Source organism: Hordeum vulgare, chromosome 1H (genome assembly GCF_904849725.1).
Source record: "Hordeum vulgare subsp. vulgare chromosome 1H, MorexV3_pseudomolecules_assembly, whole genome shotgun sequence".
Lineage (NCBI taxonomy): Eukaryota > Viridiplantae > Streptophyta > Magnoliopsida > Poales > Poaceae > Hordeum > Hordeum vulgare.
Window position 1 is genome coordinate 453,232,463 of NC_058518.1, and position 23,635 is coordinate 453,256,097.

Genomic DNA, 23,635 nt, shown 5'->3' on the forward strand with positions numbered 1-23,635 from the left:
ATTGGTATTGAAAGTAATCTCTGTAGCTTTGTACTGTTGATTGCTTTGTAGTATTGATCCGGACAACGATGCTTTCATTGTACATGATTATGTAAGGGAAGGCAGACCATGGCACATAGATTAATTATTTAGTTGAATAATTAAAGTATTAAATTTAATTAGCCCCAAAAACTTGAAATTCTACTCTAATCCTGAAAGACCAGAACCAAGGTCAAAGACAGTTGGAGATTATATTCTGTTCTTACTATGTATCATCTTCCAGCATAGAAAATTACTCAAAAGATCTTAACACAGCAACATATGCTCACCTTTCTGATCTGCAGCAGCTTCACCTGAATCGTCTTTGGTTACACCTTCTACCTCAACAACACCATTGACAACATCATGACGCTGTCATTTTGCAGGTGCGAGAAATCAATCAGATGGATAATGGCATACCGCATCAAATATGATACAAGACAGTTTGTATTGTATGAAGCATGCAAAACAGAAACGATTTCTTTATATCCAAGTTTAGCAGTTATTATTATGGTACAGGTGAGAGTTAAATACCGGTTACAGGGGTCAAAGTGAAGTTTGGAAATAGGGTAAAACAGAATAAGCACCGGCATTGGTATCAATTGGTGTACCTTTGAGTACAGTGGCTCGTACATCTTCTGATATTTAGCTTCAAGCGCAGCTCTCTCCTCAAAAAACTTTGCCTCAAATTCATCATGCTGGCTCTGCCAGGTGCCAAATAGCAAACAAAGTTAAGAAATCCATCACCAGATACAACTAGATTATTTTGAAGTCCAAACATACTAGCTGTGCTTTCCAAAAATTGCGAGTAGCATTTTATATGGTACCATCCTTATCTAAAAAGGAAAGGATATTACACTACGATCTAATGAGTAGCAAATCGGTGATAGAGCTGGGCAATATATCAAGTTGTTGGAAACATGCACAGTGCGTAGAAACAGGAAAATCCAAACTTCCAAGTCAAAGACAAGCTGATGCATGGTCAGTTTGGAAGATATAAATGTCTATGACCTCTCAATCACGCAGTTATCACGCTGTTATTTATCTAACTTAGTCAAAGTTTAAGCATGCACATACAACAAGAATTAAAAGCTGTTGTCACTTCCATAAAACTGCACAGAACATATATACTAGTGTATCTCAACTTATAAAGCTAAAGCATGTGCATCCTGTGGACATGTAATTTTTTGGACAAGGATGCTAATTTGTTGTATAAGGCATCACAACAATTTACATCCCTTGCCAACTTTCATGACCCATAGAAAAATAGTATGTCAACTTACGAAGCTAAAGCATAGGTAGCCTACGGACATTTATAACTTTGTAAATAAAGAAGTCAATCTGCTATACATGACATCACACGACTTAATCGCATGTCAGTTTCATGACCAAATCAGGAAAAATATATGTACATCTCTTGGATTTCCTATGTGTCCATCAAGGCATCATTTCCCCCAAAAAAACTAAGTACTAACGAAGATAGCCATTGCGCGATGGCCATGAACCCAGAGCGACCACCATATGCATGACTTAATGGTTCATGGATCAATAGGCATGAGCTCAGATCAAATGGATCAGAGGAAGGAGAGGAGCGTAGAAGCTCACCTTTGTGATTTTGTAGCCGATGCCAAATAGCACCGCTGTCGTCGAACGACGCAGGGAAAACAGAAGACGCCGAGGCCAGAGACCATGCATAGCAATGCACACACCTCAATAGCAACCTGATCATAATCAATGGAAAAATTAGAAGTTAGCCAATTCACATTACATCCTCCATATTACCTCTTCTCTAGAAATATGACAGCCAACACATGCTTTATATTTTTTCAAGCATAAAATTCATACTACATGAAAAGACATTGGAAATAGAAACTCCTATAAGAGCAACGTCACCATGATATGCTATCTACTACAATGCTTCTACTTCAAGTAGTGCAGTTACAATCAGAGACCAATCCCTAACCAGACATGCCCATGGCACGATGACGATGACCATGGCCATGGCACGATGACCATGGAAACACAAATAAGTAGATAAATAATCAATAATCATGCAATGTCAATATGCCCACACATGTGTCACGATGAATGTCTAGGAACAAAGGGGTGTGTAAATAATTAAAATGGATTTCAGTTTACAAAAATAATGAAACTGGAAAAGAGAACGCATATCTCCAAACAGAAGACTGGAAACTATAGACAGTGAAATGATCTTAAATAATGAAACTTGTATTATCTCTATCGTAACCTGATGTGCACTGAGAGCTAACTGTGATGAGAGTAGTTTGCTACCGCAAAACAGAACAACTATCAGGAAAGAACGAATGCTATGCACCGGGATTCACACAATCGCAAATTCAAAATCCCCGTGTGACGGTGATGGAGCAGAACAGAGCAGGATACTAGCTACTTTGCACACACGGATTAACCGTAAAAGGCGCCACTGATATAAACATCTCACACGGATCGCTCAAGTAACAAACACAAAGACTCCTCACATCACATTAACAGTTGAGAACAACGGCACATAAAAATTACTTGCAGGTTCTAACTACGGAGCGATGCTCGAGGTGTCGGTGGCAGGCCGAGTTCATCCTCCTGCATCACATAATGAAATTGATGGTTCGTCGTCAGATAATGTGTTCATGAGGAAATTAACAGTGGTTGCTTAGTGTGCTCTGATTAGAGTTTTCATTTCACGCTACATATTTTCACTAAGAATCTGAGCTGAATTGTTACTGCTATGGTAGCAAGCTTTAGAGCTTTTCGGTGGCAGTTGACTTGGCGTTAATAGCTTTCTGTCATAGCTGTCATCTCGGTAATTGCAACAATCTCATACCATCTGGTACATGTGGTGGATTTGAAGGCCAGTGTAAATGTACATCATGACATTTTTTTGCATTAGTATGTTTTAACTTATGATAATATGAGCAGTAATCACACATTAATCTTTAGATTTTATACCCCATCTTTTTTGCCATTGTTCATATATTTTGTGTGCCTATAGACCTAGAAAAAGGCAAACTAAGAACATCTAAAAGAATTTTTCATGCAACTCTGATACATGCAACAACAAAGATTGGTTTTATGATATAGCGGAATCAGAGTTACACTTCGTCGTAGATAAATTAATGCAGGAGCAAAGTCTGATCTTATGACATAGCAGAGTGAAGCAACTAAAGTACATGAAAGTAGGGCTTCAGACCTCAAATCAATTAAGGTGCACATCAAAGTAGCTAAGGTACATGAAATCAAGCTGGCGGATTTGGCTCATATCAGCTGACTTAAACCAAACTTCAGCAATCTGAATCAAAACATTGATGTAATATTGACCATAAGTGATTCGCCACTGCATTGAGTAAGACAAAAATATTAAGAGGAGAAATGTTAATGGTCTAAGTCCAGCTAATAAGTAAAATTAACTAATTACTGTCTCATGTAATGCAAGCTCACTGTAGTAAAGAAAAATCGCTATCTGAACAGGTTAGCATGATCCCTTAAAGCAAACATCTGCGAGAAATTTCATACGAGATGTATCAAATTGCCATGAAAGAAATGCATTAGTAAAAGCGAGGACAAGATCACTATGACTGCTAGAACACTCTACATAGTATTGTAGCTTCTATTTGTAAACAATTGGTGAGATATTGTTTACAAGAGAGGCTGTAAACATGATCTCCGTACTAATGCTCGATAGTTCCTCATTTGCACGCATCTAGCCTGAGGTATCCTTTCAGATCAAGCACCGAATCGAAGGGATAAACAATGATGATTGCTTTCTCCTGAAAAGTATCCTCCCAAGATTCGGCATCTCAGAAAATAATTAACATCATATAAGTAAAAATATATCTACAAGACAAGACATGGACGCACGTCTGCAGGATACAGAGGTCGTAGGTGCGTGTCCACAATGAGAGACAACAGAGAAAAGGCCTCGCGGAATTCATATCAAAGAGTAAAATGTTGGGGAACGTCGCATGGGAAACAAAAATTTTCCTACGCGCACGAAGACCTATCATGGTGATGTCCATCTACGAGAGGGGATGTGTGATCTACGTACCCTTGTAGACCGTACAGCAGAAGCGTTAGTGAACGCGGTTGATGTAGTGGAACGTCCTCACGTCCCTCGATCCGCCCCGCGAACCATCCCGCGATTAGTCCCACGATCTAGTGCCGAACGGACGGCACCTCCGCGTTCAGCACACGTACATCTCGACGATGATCTCGGCCTTCTTGATCCAGCAAGAGAGACGGAGAGGTAGAAGAGTTCTCCGGCAGCGTGACGACGCTCCGGAGGTTGGTGATGATCTTGTCTCGACAGGGCTCCGCCCGAGCTCCGCAGAAACGCGATCTAGAGGTAAAACCGTGGAGATATGTGGTCGGGCTGCCGTGGCAAAGTTGTCTCAAATCAGCCCTAAAACCCCACTATATATAGGAGGAGGAGGGGGGAGCCTTGCCTTGGGGTCCAAGGACTCCCAAGGGGTCAGCCGAGCCTAAGGGGGAAGGTCTCCCCCTCCCAAACCGAAATCCACTTGGTTTGGAAGGTGGAGTCCTTCTTCCCTTTCCCACCTCCTTCTTTTTTTTCCTTTTCTCTTTGATTTTTCTTCCAATGCGCATAGGGATCTTTTGGGCTGTACCACCAGCCCACTAAGGGCTGGTGCGCCACCCCCAAGGCCTATGGGCTTCCCCGGGGTGGGTTGCCCTCCCGGTGAACACCCGGAACCCATTCGTCATTCCCGGTAACTCCGAAAACCTTCCGGTAATCAAATGAGGTCATCCTATATATCAATCTTCGTTTCCGGACCATTCCGGAAACCCTCGTGACGTCCGTGATCTCATCCGGGACTCCGAACAACATTCGGTAACCAACCATATAACTCAAATACGCATAAAACAACGTCGAACCTTAAGTGTGCAGACCCTGCGGGTTCGAGAACTATGTAGACATGACCCGAGAGACTCCTCGGTCAATATCCAATAGCGGGACCTGGATGCACATATTGGATCCTACATATTCTACGAAGATCTTATCGTTTGAACCTCAGTGCCAAGGATTCATATAATCCCGTATGTCATTCCCTTTGTCCTTCGGTATGTTACTTGCCCGAGATTCGATCGTCAGTATCCGCATACCTATTTCAATCTCGTTTACCGGCAAGTCTCTTTACTCATTCCGTAATACAAGATCCCGCAACTTACACTAAGTCACATTGCTTGCAAGGCTTGTGTGTGATGTTGTATTACCGAGTGGGCCCCGAGATACCTCTCCGTCACACGGAGTGACAAGTCCCAGTCTTGATCCATACTAACTCAACTAACACCTTCGGAGATACGTGTAGAGCATCTTTATAGTCACCCAGTTACGTTGCGACGTTTGATACACACAAAGCATTCCTCCGGTGTCAGTGAGTTATATGATCTCATGGTCATAGGAACAAATACTTGACACGCAGAAAACAGTAGCAACAAAATGACACGATCAACATGCTACGTCTATTAGTTTGGGTCTAGTCCATCACATGATTCTCCTAATGATGTGATCCCGTTATCAAGTAACAACACTTGCCTATGGCCAGGAAACCTTGGCCATCTTTGATCAACGAGCTAGTCAACTAGAGGCTTACTAGGGACAATGTTTTGTCTATGTATCCACACAAGTATTGTGTTTCCAATCAATACAATTATAGCATGGATAATAAACGATTATCATGAACAAAGAAATATAATAATAACTAATTTATTATTGTCACTAGGGCATATTTCCAACAGTCTCCCACTTGCACTAGAGTCAATAATCTAGTTCACATCACCATGTGATTCCAACGAATCCAACACCCATATAGTCATGGGGTCTGATCACGTCTTGCTCATGAGAGAGGGTTTAGTCAACGGTTCTTAGATCCGTGTGTTCTTTACAAATCTTTATGTCGTCTTATAGATGCTGCTACTACGTGCTATTCGGAAATGCTCCAAATATCTACTCTACTATACGAATCCGTTTCACTACTCATAGTTATTCGGATTAGTGTCAAAGCTTGCATCGACGTAACCCTTTACGACGAACTCTTTAACCACCTCCATAATCGAGAAAAATTCCTTAGTCTATCAGTTACTAAGGATAAATTTTGACCGCTGCTAGTGATTCAATCATGGATCACTCTCTGTACCTCTCAACAGAGTGCAAGGCACACATTAGGTGCGGTACTCAGCATGGCATACTTTAGAGTCTACGGCTAAGGCATAGAAGACGACCTTCGTCTATTCTCTTTATTCTGCTGTGGTCGGGTTTTGAGTCTTACTCAAATTCACACCTCACAACGCAACCAAGAACTCCTTCCTTGCTGATCTATTTTGAACTCCTTCAAAACTTGTCAAGGCATGCATTTTGTTGAAACTTCTATTAAGCGTTTTGATCTATCTCCATAGATCTTGATGCTCAATGTTCAAGTAGCTCAATCGAGATATTCCTTTGAAAACTCCTTTCAAACAACCTTGTATGCTTTACAGAAATTCTACATTACTTCTGATCCACAATATGTCAACCACATATACTTATCAGAAATTCTATAGTGCTCCCACTCACTTCTTTGGAAATACAAGTTTCTCATAAACCTTGTACAAACCCAAAATCTTTGATCATCTCATCAAAGTGTATATTCCAACTCCGAGATGCTTGCACCAGTCCATTGAAGGATCGCTGGAGTTTGCATATTTGCTAGTATCTTTAGGATCGACAAAACCTCATGGTTGTATCTCATACAATGTTTGCTCAAGGAAACCGTCGAGGAAACAATGTTTTGACATCCTACATGCAATATTTCATAAATAATGCAGCAACTACTAACATAATTCTAACAGACTTTTAGCATCGCTACGAGTGAGAAAGTCTCATCATAGTCAAGTGTTTGATCTTGTCGATAACATCTTTGCGACAAGTCGAGCTTTTCTTAATAGTGACTTATCACCATCATCGTCTGTCTTCCTTTTAAAGATCCATTTTACTCAATAGTCCTATGACCATCAAGTAATTCTTCCAAAGTCTACACTTTGTTTTCATACATGGATCCTCTCTCGGATTTCATGGCTTCCAGCCATTTGTCGGAATCTGGGCCCACCATCGCTTTCTCCATAACTCGTAGGTTCACTGTTGCTCAACAACATGGCCTCCAAGACAGGATTACCGTACCACTCCATAGTAGTACGCGACCTTGTCAACCTACAAGGCTTGTAGTAACTTGATCCGATGCTTGATGATCACCATCATCAGCTTCCACTTCAATTGGTGTAGGTGCTACAGGAACAACTTCCTGCGCCCTGCTACACACTGGTTTAAGTGATGGTTCAATAACCTCATCAAGTTCTACTACCCTCCCACTCAATTCTTTCGAGAGAAACCTTTCCTCGAGAAAGGATCCGTTTCTAGAAACAAACAAATTGCTTTCGGATCTGAGATAGGAGATGTACCCAACTGTTTTGGATATCCTATGAAGATGCATTTATCCGCTTTGGGTTCGAGCTTATCCTATTGAAACTTTTTCACATAAGTGTCGAAGCCCCAAACTTTCAAGAAACGACAGTTTAGATTTCTCTAAACCTCAGTTTATACTGTGTCATCTCAATCGGAAATACGTGGTGCCCTATTTAAAGTGAATGCGGTTGTCTCTAATGCTTAACCCATAAACGATAGTGGTATTTCGATAAGAGACATCATAGCATGCACCATACCAAATAGTGCGTGGCTATGACGTTCAGACACATCATCACACTATGATGTTCCAGGTGGCATGAACTGCGAAACAATTTCCACATTGTCTTAACTGCGTACCAAAACTCGTAACTCAGATATTCATTTCTATGATCATATCGTAGATAGTTTATCCTCTTGTTACGACGAACTTCACGCTGAAACGGAATTGAACTTTTCAATATTTCAGACTTGTGATTCATTAAGTAAATATTCCTGTATCTACTCAAATCGTCAGTGAAGTAAGAACATAATGATATCCACTGCGTGCCTCAGCACCCATTGGACTGCATACATAAAAAATGTATCACTTCCAACAAGTTAATATCTTATTTCATCTCAATGAAAACAAGGCCTTGCTCATGTGGTATGATTTTCATGTCACTAGTGATTCAAAATCAAGTGAGTATAAAGATCCATCAGCATGGAGCCTCTTCATGCTATTTATACCAACATGACTCAAGCGGCAGTGCCACAAGTAAGTGGTACTATCATCATTACCTCGTATCTTTTGGCACCAATATCATGAACATGTGTAACACTATGATCGAGATTCAATAAACCATTGAAGGTGATTATTCAAGAAAACAGAGTAACCATTATTCTCCTTAAATGAATAATTGTTTTGCAATAAACACGATCCAATCATGTTCATGCTTAACGCAAGCACCAAATAACAATTATTTAGGTTTAACACCAATCCCGATGGTAGAGGGAGCGTGCGATGTTTGATCATATCAACCTTGGAAACACTTCCAACACGTATTGTCACCTCGCCTTTAGCTAGTCTTCGTTTATGCCGTAGCTTTCATTTCGCGTTACTAATCACTTAGCAACCGAACCGGTATCCAATACCCTCGTGCTACTAGGAGTACTAGTAAAGTACATATCAACATCATGTATATCAAATATACTTCACTCGACTTTTGCCAGCCTTCTTGTCTACCAAGTATCTAGAGTTGCTCCGCTTCAGTGACTGTTCCCCTCATTACAGAAGCACTTAGTCTCGGGTTTGGGTTTAATCTTGGGTCTCTTCATTAGTGCAGCAACTGTTTTGCCGTTTCACGAATTATCCCTTCTAGCCCTTTGAAACTTAGTGGTTTTACAAACCATCAACTATTGATGCTCCTTCTTGATTTCTACTTTCGCTGTGTCAAACATCGCGAATCGCTCAAGGATCATTGTATCTATCCTTGATATGTTATAGTTCATCACGAAGCTCTCACAGCTTGGTGGCAGTGACTTTGGGGAACCATCACTATCTCATCTGGAAGATTAACTCCCACTTGATTCAAGTGATTGTCGTACTCACACAATCTGAGCACACGCTCAACGATTGAGCTTTTCTCCTTTACTTTGTGGACAAAGAATCTTGTTGGAGGTCTCGTACCTCTTAACAAGGGCACAAGCATGAAATCACAATTTCATCTCTTTAGAACATCACTTATGTTCCGTGACGTTTTAAAACGTTTTCGGCGCCTTGCTTCTAAGCCATTAAGTATTTTGCACTGAACTATCGTGTAGTCATCAGAAACGTGTATGTCGGATGTTCACAGCATCCACAGACGACGCTCGAGGTGCAGCACACCGAGTGGTGCATTAAGGACATAAGCCTTCTGCGCAGCAACGAGGACGATCCTCGGTTTTACAGACTTAGTCTGCAAAGTTTGCTACTATTAATTTTCAACTAAATTTTCTCTAGGAACATATAAAAACAGTAGAGCTATAGCGCAAGCTACATCGTAATTTGCAAAGACCATTAGACTATGTTCATGACAATTAGTTCAATTAATCATATTACTTAAGAACTCCCACTCAAAAAGTACATCTCTCTAGTCATTTGAGTGGTACATGATCCAAATCCACTATCTCAAGTCCGATCATCACGTGAGTCAAGAATAGTTTCAGTGGTAAGCATCTCTATGCTAATCATATCAACTATACGATTCATGCTCGACCTTTCGGTCTCATGTGTTCCGAGGCCATGTCTGCACATGCTAGGCTCGTCAAGCTTAACCCGAGTGTTCTGCGTGCGCAGCTGTTTTGCACCCGTTGTATGTGAACGTTGAGTCTATCACACCCGATCATCACGTGGTGTCTCGAAACGAAGAACTGTCGCAACGGTGCACAGTCGGGGAGAACACAATTTCGTCTTGAAATTTTAGTGAGAGATCACCTCATAATGCTACCGTCGTTCTAAGCAAGATAAGGTGCATAAAGGATTAACATCACATGCAATTCATAAGTGACATGATATGGCCATCATCACGTGCTTCTTGATCTCCATCACCAAAGCACCGGCACGATCTTCTTGTCACCGGCGCCACACCATGATCTCCATCAACGTGTCGCCATCGGGGTTGTCGTGCTACTCATGCTATTACTACTAAAGCTACATCCTAGCAAAATAGTAAACGCATCTGCAAGCACAAAGGTTAGTATAAAGACAACCCTATGGCTCCTGCCGGTTGCCGTACCATCGACGTGCAAGTCGATATTAACTATTACAACATGATCATCTCATACATCCAATATATCACATCACATCGTTGGCCATATCACATCAAAAGCATACCCTGCAAAAACAAGTTAGACGTCCTCTAATTTTGTTGTTGCATGTTTTACGTGGTGACCATGGGTATCTAGTAGGATCGCATCTTACTTACGCAAACACCACAACGGAGATATATGAGTTGCTATTTAACCTCATCCAAGGACCTCCTCGGTCAAATCCGATTCAACTAAAGTTGGAGAAACTGACACCCGCCAGTCATCTTTGAGCAACGGAGTTACTCGTAGCGATGAAACCAGTCTCTCGTAAGCGTACGAGTAATGTTGGTCCGAGCCGCTTCGATCCAACAATACCGCGGAATCAAGAAAAGACTAAGGAGGGCAGCAAAACGCACATCACCGCCCACAAAAACTTTTGTGTTCTACTCGAGAAGACATCTACGCATGAACCTAGCTCATGATGCCATTGTTGGGGAACGTCGCATGGGAAACAAAAATTTCCTACGCGCACGAAGACCTATCATGGTGATGTCCATCTACGAGAGGGGATGTGTGATCTACGTACCCTTGTAGACCGTACAACAGAAGCGTTAGTGAACGCGGTTGATGTAGTGGAACGTCCTCACGTCCCTCGATCCGCCCCGCGAACCATCCCGCGATTAGTCCCACGATCTAGTGCCGAACGGACGGCACCTCCGCGTTCAGCACACGTACAGCTCGACGATGATCTCGGCCTTCTTGATCCAGCAAGAGAGACGGAGAGGTAGAAGAGTTCTCCGGCAGCGTGACGGCGCTCCGGAGGTTGGTGATGATCTTGTCTCGACAGGGCTCCACCCGAGCTCCGCAGAAACGCGATCTAGAGGTAAAACCGTGAAGATATGTGGTCGGGCTGCCGTGGCAAAGTTGTCTCAAATCAGCCCTAAAACCCCACTATATATAGGAGGAGGAGGGGGGAGCCTTGCCTTGGGGTCCTACATATTGGATCCTACATATTCTACGAAGATCTTATCGTTTGAACCTCAGTGCCAAGGATTCATATAATCCCGTATGTCATTCCCTTTGTCCTTCGGTATGTTACTTGCCCGAGATTCGATCGTCAGTATCCGCATACCCATTTCAATCTCGTTTACCGGCAAGTCTCTTTACTCGTTCCGTAATACAAGATCACGCAACTTACACTAAGTCACATTGCTTGCAAGGCTTGTGTGTGATGTTGTATTACCGAGTGGGCCCCGAAATACCTCTCCGTCACACGGAGTGACAAGTCCCAGTCTTGATCCATACTAACTCAACTAACACCTTCGGAGATACCTGTAGAGCATCTTTATAGTCACCCAGTTATGTTGCGACGTTTGATACACACAAAGCATTCCTCTGGTGTCAGTGAGTTATATGATCTCATGGTCATAGGAACAAATACTTGACATGCAGAAAACAGTAGCAACAAAATGACACGATCAACATGCTACGTCTATTAGTTTGGGTCTAGTCCATCACATGATTCTCCTAATGATGTGATCCCGTTATCAAGTAACAACACTTGCCTATGGCCAGGAAACCTTGGCCATCTTTGATCAACGAGCTAGTGAACCAGAGGCTTACTAGGGACAGTGTTTTGTCTATGTATCCACACAAGTATTGTGTTTCCAATCAATACAATTATAGCATGGATAATAAACGATTATCATGAACAAAGAAATATAATAATAACTAATTTATTATTGCCTCTAGGGCATATTTCCAACCAAAAAAGCTCACCAGCCTTGAGGGATGTGTCGGCTTGGGCGATGTTCGGGGCCATGGCGCACATGAGCGCGATGCCGTGCTCGGCGGCAGCGACGGTGTTGGCTGTGGGCGCGTTGACGACGAGGCAGCCGTGCTTGGTGGCGGCGGTGAGATCGACGCCGTCGATCCCGACGCCCACGCGGCCGATGACGCGGAGCCGGCCGCCGGAGGCCTCGAAGACATCGCGGCCGACCTTGGTGCCAGAGCGCACGATGAGCGCATCGCAGAGCGAGGTCTTGGCCCGGAGCTCCTCGGGGGAGAGGCCGTAGGAGCAGTCGATGGCGAACTCCTGGACCAACGGCAGCCCTGCGGCGCCCATCCTCTCGGCTACGAACACCGTGGGCTTACCCTCAACGGCCACCGTTGTGGAAGCGGGCGGGGACGCGGTCGATGCGGCGGGAGCCGCGGGCGCGGAGACACAGATGCGGCCGGCGGCGATGTGGGAGACGAGGGGAGGGGTGGATCAGACTGTGGGACGACGAGTGGGTCTGGTAGGGTTTGCATTTGTTTTTCCTTTTTGTGTTTGCATTTAGATCTATTGAGAGACGTTGGAGCTGGTTAGCTTTGACGGCTCAGATTAGATACACTCGAGTGATCCGTGGGATGGGTGGTTCTCCATTCTGATTGGTCATAGATATGTTTCCTTTCAAATGCATTTTAAAACAGCATAAAATTTTAAAAAATGAAAAACTTTCTCATTATATCATTACATGTGACCCAAATATTTCAAAAAACTATTCTCTAAAATGAGATATTATGTATAAAGATTCATACTTTTCAAGTTAAATGACCAAAGTTATGTTAAAATTCATGCCATGGTTTATTCAAATGAAGTCATATTGTGCACAAGGGTGCATCTTGGAATGGCAAAACAATTTTTCCTAAGGAAGTTTTTATTTTTTGGTGGAGTGAGGTTATATGGTGAGTTTCACCCCGTGATAAATTTTCATCAACTATAAAAAAATATAAAATGTAGTTGCTTCACAAAATGAAAATATTACCAGAATTAAAGATTGGATGATGAGCTCACATGGATTGTTATGGGGCTAAAATTTTGTGGAGAGCTACTTTTGGGCACATAGAAGATGTGGAAAAAATTGAACTCATCAGGATATTCCTATCTAGTACTTGCTTCACAAAGTTGTTAGCTGAACACAAACTTTGGAAATTTTCTGAGAAAGATTTACTAGGGAAATGGTTATGAAAGTTTTCAAGAGGCAATGATTTGGATAGGAAAGAATGCCCAAAACATATGAGGGTGATCAAAGAAATAGAAATAACACTTCCTTCACAAAGTGCTATTCTCAACATAATAGGAAAATAAATATTGCTGAATTATTTTTGAACTATGGAACGAATGGTTTTCACATATTTGAGGAATATATGATCCAATGTATTTATGAGAATTTTTCGAGAATTTTTGGAATGACAGAATAGTAGGTTGCTTCACAAACTAGGATGAGGTGGGATAGAATGGACCCACGAGTGACATGTCAACATAGTTAGAACATGTTACGACATTTTCATAATCGTCGTAAAAGTTATGACGATCCCATCTTATGTGGTTACGACATTTTTGACTCACATCGTCGTAATTTATATGTACATTTCATCCCCTCAAACGGCTTACGACGATCTCGGATGAAATCGTCATAGATTTATGACGAATTCATCAACGACATCTTAAAGAATGTCATGTATGAGCATATTTCTTGTAGTGTGATCCACTCCTGGATTACTCTGAAACCTGCCTTCCATACTTATGGCCAAGCCGACGTCTGGTCTAGTGCACAACATTGCATACATGATAGAACCTATGGCTGAAGCGTAGGGGACGGAACTCATTTGTTCTCTATCTTCGGCAGTTGCTGGGCACTGAGTCTTACTCAATTTTATACTTTGTAATACTGGCAAGAACCCTTTCTTGGACTAATCCATTTTTAACATCTTCAAAACTTTATCAAGGTATGTGCTTTGTGAAAGTCCTATCAGGCGTATCGATCTTTCCCTATAGATTTTAATACCTAGAATGTAAGCAGCTTCTCCTAGGTCCTTCATAGAGAAACTTTTATTCAAGTAATCCTTTATGGTCTCAAAAAACTCCACGTTGTTCCCAATCAGTAATATGTCATCCACATATAATATTAGAAATGCCACAGAGCTCCCACTCACTTTCTTGTAAATACAAGATTCTCCAACCACTTGTATAAACCCAAATGCTTTGATCACCTCATCAAAGCGCTTATTCCAACTCCGAGATGCTTGCACGAGTCCATAAATGGATCGATGGATCTTGCATACTTTGTTAGCATTCTTTGGATCGACAAAACCTTCAGGTTGCATCATATGCAACTCTTTGTTAAGAAAACCGTTAAGGAACGCCGTTTTGACATCCATCTGCCAAATTTCATAATCGAAAAATGCAGCTATTGCTAACATGATTCAGACGGACTTAAGCATCGCTACCGGTGAGAACGTATCATCGTAGTCAACTCCTTGAACTTGTGAAAAACCTTTTGCCACAAGTCGAGCTTTATAAACGGTCACATTACCGTCTGCGTCCGTCTTCTTCTTAAAGATCCATTTGTTCTGAATAGCCTTGCGGCCTTCAGGTAGTACTTCCAAAGTCCATACTTTGTTCTCGTACATAGATCATATCTCGGACTTCATGGCCTCCAGCCATTTGTTGGAATCCGGGCCCACCATTAATTCTTCATAATTCGCAGGTTCATTGTTGTCTAATAACATAATTGATAAGACAGGATTATCGTACCACTTAGGAGCAGTACGTGATCTTGTCGACCTGGGAGGTCCGATAGGAACTTGATCCAAAGTTTCTTAATCATCATCATCAACTTACTCCTCAACCGGCACCGCAGCAACATGGCTTTCCCCTTGCCCTGCGCCACCATCTAGAGGGGCTAGAGGTTCGACAACCTCAGTAAGTTCTATCTTCCTCCCACTCAATTCTTTCAAGAGAAACTCCTTCTCAAGAAAAGCTCCGTTTTTAACAACAAACACTTTGCCCTCGGATTTGAGATAGAAGGTATACCCAACTGTCTCTTTTGGGTAACCTATGAAGACGCACTTTTCCGCTTTGGGTTCCAGCTTTTCAGGCTGAAGCTTTTTGACATAAGCATCACATCCCCAAACTTTAAGAAACGACAACTTGGGTCTTTTGCCATACCACAGTTCGTATGGTGTCATCTCAACGGATTTTGATGCTGCCCTATTTAAAGTGAATGCAGCTATCTCTAATGCATAACCCCAAAACAATAAGGCAAATCGGTAAGAGACATCATAGATCGCACCATCTCTAATAAAGTAAGATTACGCCGTTCGGACTTCGGACACATCATTACGCTGTGGTGTTCCACGCGGTGTCAACTGTGAAACAATTCCACATTGTGTGAAGTGAGCACCAAACTCGAAACTCAGATATTCACCCCCACGATCAGACCGTAGGAACTTGATTTTCAACTTCACTCTGAAATTGCTTTAACTTCTCAAACGTTGCATACTTGTGCTTCATCAAGTAGACATAACCATATCTACTCAACTCGTCATTGAAGGTGAGAAAATAACGAGATCCGCCGCGCACCTCCACACTCATGGGATCGCACACATCGGTATGTATGGTTTTCAATAAGTCACTTGCACGCTCCATTGTTTCAGAGAACAGACTCTTATTCATATTGCGCATGAGGCATGGTACGCACGTGCCAAGTGAATCAAAGTCAAGTGACTCCAAAATTCCATCAGAATGGAGTTTCTTCATGCGCTTTACACCAATATGACCTAAGCAGCAGTGCCAGAAAAACATGGCACTATCATTGTTAACTCTAACTCTTTTGGTCTCAATGTTATGTAGATGTGTATCGTCGCTATCAAGATTCAATATGAACAATCCTCTCATATGGGGTGCATGACCATAAAAGATATTACTCATAGAAATAGAACAACCATTATTCTCTGACTTAAACGAGTAACTGTCTCGCAATAAACAAGATCCAGATATAATGTTCATGCTTAACGCAGGCACTAAATAACAATTATTTAAGTTCATAACTAATCCTGATGGTAAATGAAGTGAAACTGTGCCGACGGCGATTGCATCAACCTTGGAAGCATTTCCCACGCGAATCGTCACTTCATCTTTCGCCAGCCTTCGTTTATTCCGCAGTTCCTGTTTCGAGTTGCAAATATGAGCAACAGAACTGGTATCGAATACCCAGGCCTCTTGCGGGAGTTCAATCCCCAGCTCAGCTAGACGGTTTGAGTACCCAGACATTTTGAGCGCATGTTCACTGACAGACGAATTCTCCTCCATCTTGCAAGCATAGAATTTATCGGAGGTCTCATACCTCTCGATCCGGGTGTTCTTTTGAAAGATGAACTTCAACTCCTGGAATATCTCATATGCTCCATGACGCTCAAAGCGACATTGAAGTCCCGGCTCTAGGCCATACAAGACTGCACATTGAACTACTGAGTAGTCCTCCTTGCGTGTTAACCAAGCGTTCTTAACATCTTGGTCAACCGCAGCAAGTGGTTCATCTCCTAGCGCAGCATTAAGGACATAATCCTTCTTCCCAGCTTGCAGGAGCAACTTATGATTACGAGCCCAGTCTACAAAGTTGCTTCCATCATCTTTCAAATTAGCTTTCTCTAGGAACGTATTAAAATTCAGTGTGACTCTCGCGTGAGCCATTTATCTACAACACAAATATTTCAAAGTGGACTTAGACTATGTTCAAGATAATTAGGTTTAAGTAATCAAATTACTTGCTAAATGTAACGCCCAAGATGCGATCCTATCCTTATTTAGGCAGGAGGGCCTCGACAGGGATAGAAGCGCATCTCCTCGTTTCGCAAGAATGGATATCGTTACAAGTACATGTAGTGAAGAGAAGAGTATATGGAATTGGCTTACACTCGCCACAAGCTACATCAGAGTCACATCAGTACAATACATAAATATTATGAAGAAGAGCAGGGTCCGACTACGGACGAAAACAAACGAGAAAAGAACGATGTCCATCCTTGCTATCCCAGGCTGCCGGCGTGGAACCCATCCTAGATCAACGAAGAGGAAGAAGAAGAAACTCCAAATGAAAAATCATCACGCTCACATCTTAATATCACCTTACATGTATCTGCAACTGGTGTTGTAGTAATCTGTGAGCCACAGGGGACTCAGCAATCTCATTTCCAAAGGTATCAAGACTAGCAAAGCTTTATAGGTGAGGTATGGTTAATTGGTAAGGCTGAAACAAGCGACTAAGCATTTATATGAGGTGGCTAACTTACGAGTACAAGAATAAAGAGGGGGATGATCTACGCATAGCGGACGTGAACTAATAATGATCAACTGAATGATCCTGATCACCTACTTACGTCAAACATAACCCCACCGTGTCCTCGATCGGAGAAGGAACTCGCAAAAGAGACAGTCACAGTTACGCACTCAGTTGGCATGTTTTAATTAAGTTAACTTCAAGTTATCTAGAACCAGTGTTAAACAAAGTTTCCACGTTGCCACATAACCGTGGGCATGGCTTTCCAAAAGATTTAACCCTGTAGGGGTGCTCCAAGTAGTCCATCACAAATTACCACAAGTCGTATAGAAATCCTCGATCACGAAGCTTGCGATCTCGTCGGACTCCTTACTGGAAAACCTCAACTCTGATATTACCCAAAGCATCACCGGAATCCCGATGCACAAGATATTTCGTCAAAGGTAAAACTAATCCAGCAAGGCCGCCCGACGTGTCGACGATCCCGATAGGAGCCGCCTATCTTGTTCTCAGGACACGACGGATTGTCCAAACTTCCGGTAGGCCAATCACAGAGTTGCCCCTGGTAGCCACCGGCGGTTGACAGGTTGGACCAACACTCATGCGGAGCACTGGCCCGGGGGTTGATTAAATTACTCTGTGGGTGCCGGCGGGTCCCTATGCATTTATTAGTTATTAGACAAATGTAAAACCAAAGTTGGGCCTTGCCAGACCAGTTTTAATCTAAGATGAATTATCAAGGGGGTCCCCATAACAACCTCGATCGTGTTAGGAGCGCTCAATTATGGAACATAACACCGGTAGCCGAAGCTAAAGGGGCAAAGGTGGAACAAAACACTAGGCTAGAAAGGCTGAGCCTTCCACCTTTTATCAAGTATATAGGTGCATTAAATTAAATAGTATTAATATGGTGATATAAAAATGAACCCATGTAATCACATGGAAGCAACTGCACCTGCAACTAGCAACGCTAAAACATGGTTAAGCAAGCGATAACATAGCCAATCAGTAGTTTGCTAGGTTGTGAACAGGTTGAAGGTTTCCATGGCAATGTTGAGAGGCTGATGTTTAACAGGTGGTAGGCTGTGAAACATAACGACAGAATCGAAATAACTAGCATGGCAATGATAGTAATAGTATCTGGGGAAATGGTCATCTTGCCTGAGATCCTGCTTGGAAGAAGAATGACTCCGTGAAGCAGACGAGCCGATATAGTCGAACGGGTCCTCACTTTCCGACACGCTTGCGGAACTCTATCGAGACGAAGGAAACCGGAAACAAACATCAACACATATATTCACCATGACACATGCACGATAAGATGCAGTACACATATGATGCATGATCAGTTGAATATATGCAAGACATGGCATGGCAATTCACAACAATCAAACCTACACATTAAGTGAAGTTCAATATGCAACGAGTTGCGTATTGACGAAAATCCACATACGAATTATTTAGTTTCATCCCGATTAGGTACACGATATATTAATTATTATTAAACATGGCAAGAGGTGAAGCGTAATTACTCTACCTATATAGGCATTTTAAATGAGGTCGGAAACGACTTATAGCATCTCCGAGATTACCCCACACGTTAATTTATAATTATGTCCAGATCTGAATTAACATGTTTAAAAAGTTGTTAAACAGCAAAATAAATTGGTTCACGTGATTTTACACGTCGTTCTAATCAATTTACAGATAGAGAACATCTCCAACGGAGCTACGGTTCAAAAGATGTGATCAACGCAAGGTATGATGGGATGAATGCAATATGTGTGCAACGACAGTCACACACATTTCAAAACATACAACCAGCAAGATAATATGAAACTACACGAGATTCTAAGCAAGTTTCATGTAGGACACGATCAAAACGGAGCAACGATTCAACACTACGATCTCAACAAGAATAGTCAAAATCTGCCAAAATCAGCTACATGACATTTACTACACCCTTGAACAACTAGCTGCACAAATCCAAGATGCTCATCCGAGGCACGAGACAGTAGAGGGAAAGATGCACTACAACATACTACCAATAACATTTAGAGGGTGCTTGGATACGTTTTAGTCCCATGACTAAAAGTAATGAGACTAAAATTTGCTAGCCCCACCCATGCTTGGATCCAAGTACTAAAGAGACTAAAATCAAGTTAATGAGCATTCATTATCCTCCAAACCCTCCAATCCAGAACTTGCATGAGGAGTTAAATGAGGAGAGAGAGGACTAATGCACATTTTAGTAGGGGTACCCCTGACTAAAAGATTTTAGCCTCAAGACGAGTTTTAGCCTCTCTTTAGTCAGGGGTGCTTGAAACTTTAGTCTCTCAAGGAGACTAGTTTTAGTCAGACTAGTTTTAGTCTCTTGGATCCAAGCACCCTCTTAGCATCGAAGCATGGATCACTAGGAAAAGAACTCACAAAATGGCATCTCACACACAGTTTCAGACTCAGTGAAAATATCAGTTTATGATAGTGTAGTTTTCAATCTGAAGGCATATTGACAGCAACAAAACTATATGCTACAGGACTCCAAATGTCATGAAAATTTATAGCATGCTAGAGAATATCAAGGACTATAACTAACTCCATTGCACCAACCTCAAAAAGAGCTACAGATCACCAGATAAACTCATGGAAAGACAGCAACAAAATATAACAGATTTCAGACTTAGAAATATTTCAGCATCTCCAAATCAGCACTATTTTCTAGCATGTTGAGAGCAAGCAAACTACACCTAAAGATGGATTCCTATTGCAACCAAAATTACCAGAGGCTAACCTACACATCCAAGGGCATATTTCTAGTTGACAACTCATTCTTATCATGCACGGATTAAATTCCACAAAATAAACAAAAGGGGAACATGTTAAAATATCACGCACACTAACTTGCTCAAAAGCTAAAACTAAATACACAGTTAAATTCTATGAATTTTTGTACCCCGAAAACATATATAACATGTGGGGTTGCAAAAATAAAAATAACGCCACACGTATATTCGCGAATATGTCCTAAACGTGATATAACAAACTAGCGACGGAACCTACTTGCAAAAATGCAAACAACGACTCTAAAATACATGGAAAAAGGTCCATAAAAACATGAGCATTTAAACTACGGGATTTGAGTAATCCGGACACGCTCGAAAATAAATACGGGGTAATTAACATATTAGGACAGCGCGCAAAACTAGGCATTCGGCGGGTCAAACTATTTCAAACATGCATGCAAGTTGCAATATATTAATCTACGCGGAAAAATACACAAGTTACATATATAAATCATCGCGATCCGACACTCGGTTTAGAAACTACGGGCATTTTAATACCTAGCATTTCCTGAAATAAATATATCGAGGATAAATAGAAAAATCCGAATCAGGCCGAATCTAAACAGGGCAACGAGCGCAAGATAATTAAATAGCACTCAGGCGTGGCTTAGCGGGGCCGACTCACCTTGGGCCATCGGGCCGGCTGGGAAGCTGGGCTGGTCGGGGCGAGGCAGGCCTATGGGGTCGGTGGCGCGGGGTGGATCTGGGCCAGGGAGGCGCTGGGCCTGGGAGAGGAGGTGGCCTGGCGGCGCCTGGATGGGCCGAGGTAGCCGAAGGGTCCCTCGGCCGCTGCGGGGGCCGGTCCGCAGGGCGGCGCGAGGCGCGGGGGTTCCTCCCCTCGACCGGATCCCTCCCGGGACCGAGCAAGGCATGGCGGCGCATGCTCGGCCGGCCGGCGCGGACGCAGGCCACGGCGGCTTGGGATGTGGGTCGGCGGCAGATTCGGTGTGCCTCGCCGGATTTGGCCGGCCGGCGGGTTGCAGCAACGGGAGGGATGGCGCCGCGACCGAGGAGGGCGGCGGGGCGACGCTCCTGGCCTGCGCTTGGAGTGCCCGGGACGGCGCAACACGAGAGGAGAGGAGCTGCGGGTAGAAGAGCTACGGGAGGAGGAGGATTCGGGCATGGGAGGATCTGGTCCGTTGGATCTCCGATACGATGGTCCAGATTGCTCAGATTGGATCTGGGAGGATAAGGCGGAGAAGGTGGAGGCTGGCATGGATTTTGAGGCAAGGGGGGTTGGCTGTTTGAAAATGAAATTGGGGGTCTATTTATTACAATGGGGGGGCTAGGTTTAGGAGTTTTTCGCCTCGGTTTCAACCGTACGATCGGAATCGAACGGTTTCGCACACGGGGACGGGCTAAGTGGCCGTGTAGAGTAGGCTAGCCATAGAAGAGAGGGAAACGGGCACTCGACAACGCGATTTAAAACACCGAAACACGTCCGACGAATAACCGAAGTGGCGCCGCTACGGTCGACCGTTCGGGTACCAGACGGACTCCAATTGCGACGAAAATTGGCAGGAGGCCTCCCTATATTAAAAGAAGACTGCACACCAAGTTTCATCCCAATCCAAGAAAGTTTTATACACACTTTTAAAAACAAGGTTTTGACGGTGCAACAGGCGCGTGCGAGTGTGGTCGGGCTCAAAACGGACAACGAAGAGAACTCGCAAATAATATCGGATGCAGGTTTTGAAAGCTGGCGGCAACGGGATGCCGATGCAATGCAGATGATGCGCATGATGCGATGATGAGAGCGACAAACAAATAAGCCACACAATGAAAACTGAACAAAGGGGAAATCTTCTTGGGGGTCGGTCTCGGGTTGTCACACTAAACTCCCACTCAAAAAGTACATCTGTCTAGTCATTTTAGTGGTACATGATCCAAATTCACTAACTCAAGTCCGATCATCACGTGAGTTGAGAATAGTTTCAGTGGTAAGCATCTCTATGCTAATCATATCAACTATACGATTCATGCTCGACCTTTCGGTCTCATGTGTTCTAAGGCCATGTCTGCACATGCTAGGCTCGTCAAGCTTAACCCGAATGTTCCGCGTGTGCAACTGTTTTGCACCCGTTGTATGTGAACGTTGAGTCTATCACACCCGATCGTCACGTGGTGTCTCGAAACGACGAACTGTAGCAACGGTGCACAGTCGGGGAGAACACAATTTCGTCTTGAAATTTTAGTGAGAGATCACCTCATAATGCTACCGTCGTTCTAAGAAAAATAAGGTGCATAAAAGTATTAACATCACATGCAATTCATAAGTGACATGATATGGTCATCATCTTGTGCTTCTTGATCTCCATCACCAAAGCACTGGCACGATCTTCTTGTCACCGGCGCCACACCATGATCTCCATCATCATGATCTCCATCAACGTATCGCCATCGAGGTTGTCATGCTACTTATGGTATTACTACTAAAGCTACGTCCTAGCAATATAGTAAACACATGTGCAAACACAAACGTTAATTTAAAGACAACCCTATGGCTCATGTCGGTTGCCGTAGCATCGACGTGCAAGTCGATATTAACTATTACAACATGATCATCTCATACATCCAATATATCACATCACCTCATTGGCCATATCATATCACAAGCATACCCTGCAAAAACAAGTTAGACTTCCTCTAATTTGTTGTTGCATGTTTTACGTGGCTGCTATGGGTATCTAGTATGATCGCATCTTACTTACGCAAAAACCACAACAGAGATGTGCAAATTGCTATTTAACCTCTCCAAGGACCGCCTCGGTCAAAACCAATTCAACTAAAGTAGAAGAAACCGACACCCGCCAGTCATCTTTATGCAATAAGGTTGCATGTTAGTCGATGAAACCAGTCTCTCGTAAGCGTACGAGTAATGTCGGTCCGGGCCGCTTCAATCCAACAATACCGCCGAATCGAGGAAAGACTAAGGAGGGCAGAAAATCAAACATCACCGTCCACAAAACCTTTTGTGTTCTACTCGAGATAACATCTATGCATGAACCTAGCTCATGATGCCACTGTTGGGGAACATTGCATGGGCAACAAAAAATTTCCTACGCACACGAAGACCTATCATGGTGATGTCCATCCACGAGAGGAGATTTGGATCTTCGTACCCTTGTAGATCGCACATCAGGAAGCGTTAAGGAATGCGGTTGATGTAGTGGAACGTCTTCACGTCCCTCGAACCGTCCCACGAACCGTCCCGTTCCGATCTAGCGCCGAACGGACAGCACCTCCGCGTTCAGCATACGTACAGCTCGTCGATGATCTCGGCCTTCTTGATCCAACAAGAAAGACGGAGAAGTAGATGACTTCTCCAACAGCGTGACGGCGCTCCAGTGGTTGTGATGATCTACTCCTGCAGGGCTCCGTCCGAGTTCCGCAGAAATCTGATCTAGAGGTAAAACTATGTGGTCTAGGGTTGAGTT

General features: G+C 43.1%; 1 protein-coding gene across 1 annotated transcript; it reads right to left on the reverse strand.

The window, feature by feature from the left end:
- Positions 1-1,728: 1,728 nt before the first annotated feature.
- On the reverse strand, positions 1,729-21,070 carry LOC123400465 (D-3-phosphoglycerate dehydrogenase 3, chloroplastic-like). Its single transcript, XM_045094653.1, has 3 exons — positions 20,824-21,070; positions 12,032-12,505; positions 1,729-1,739 (listed from the first exon to the last, which is right to left on the reverse strand). The coding sequence occupies exons 1-3, from the start codon at positions 21,068-21,070 to the stop codon at positions 1,729-1,731; spliced, it is 732 nt and encodes a 243-aa protein (XP_044950588.1).
- Between the last annotated feature and the right edge of the window lie 2,565 nt (positions 21,071-23,635).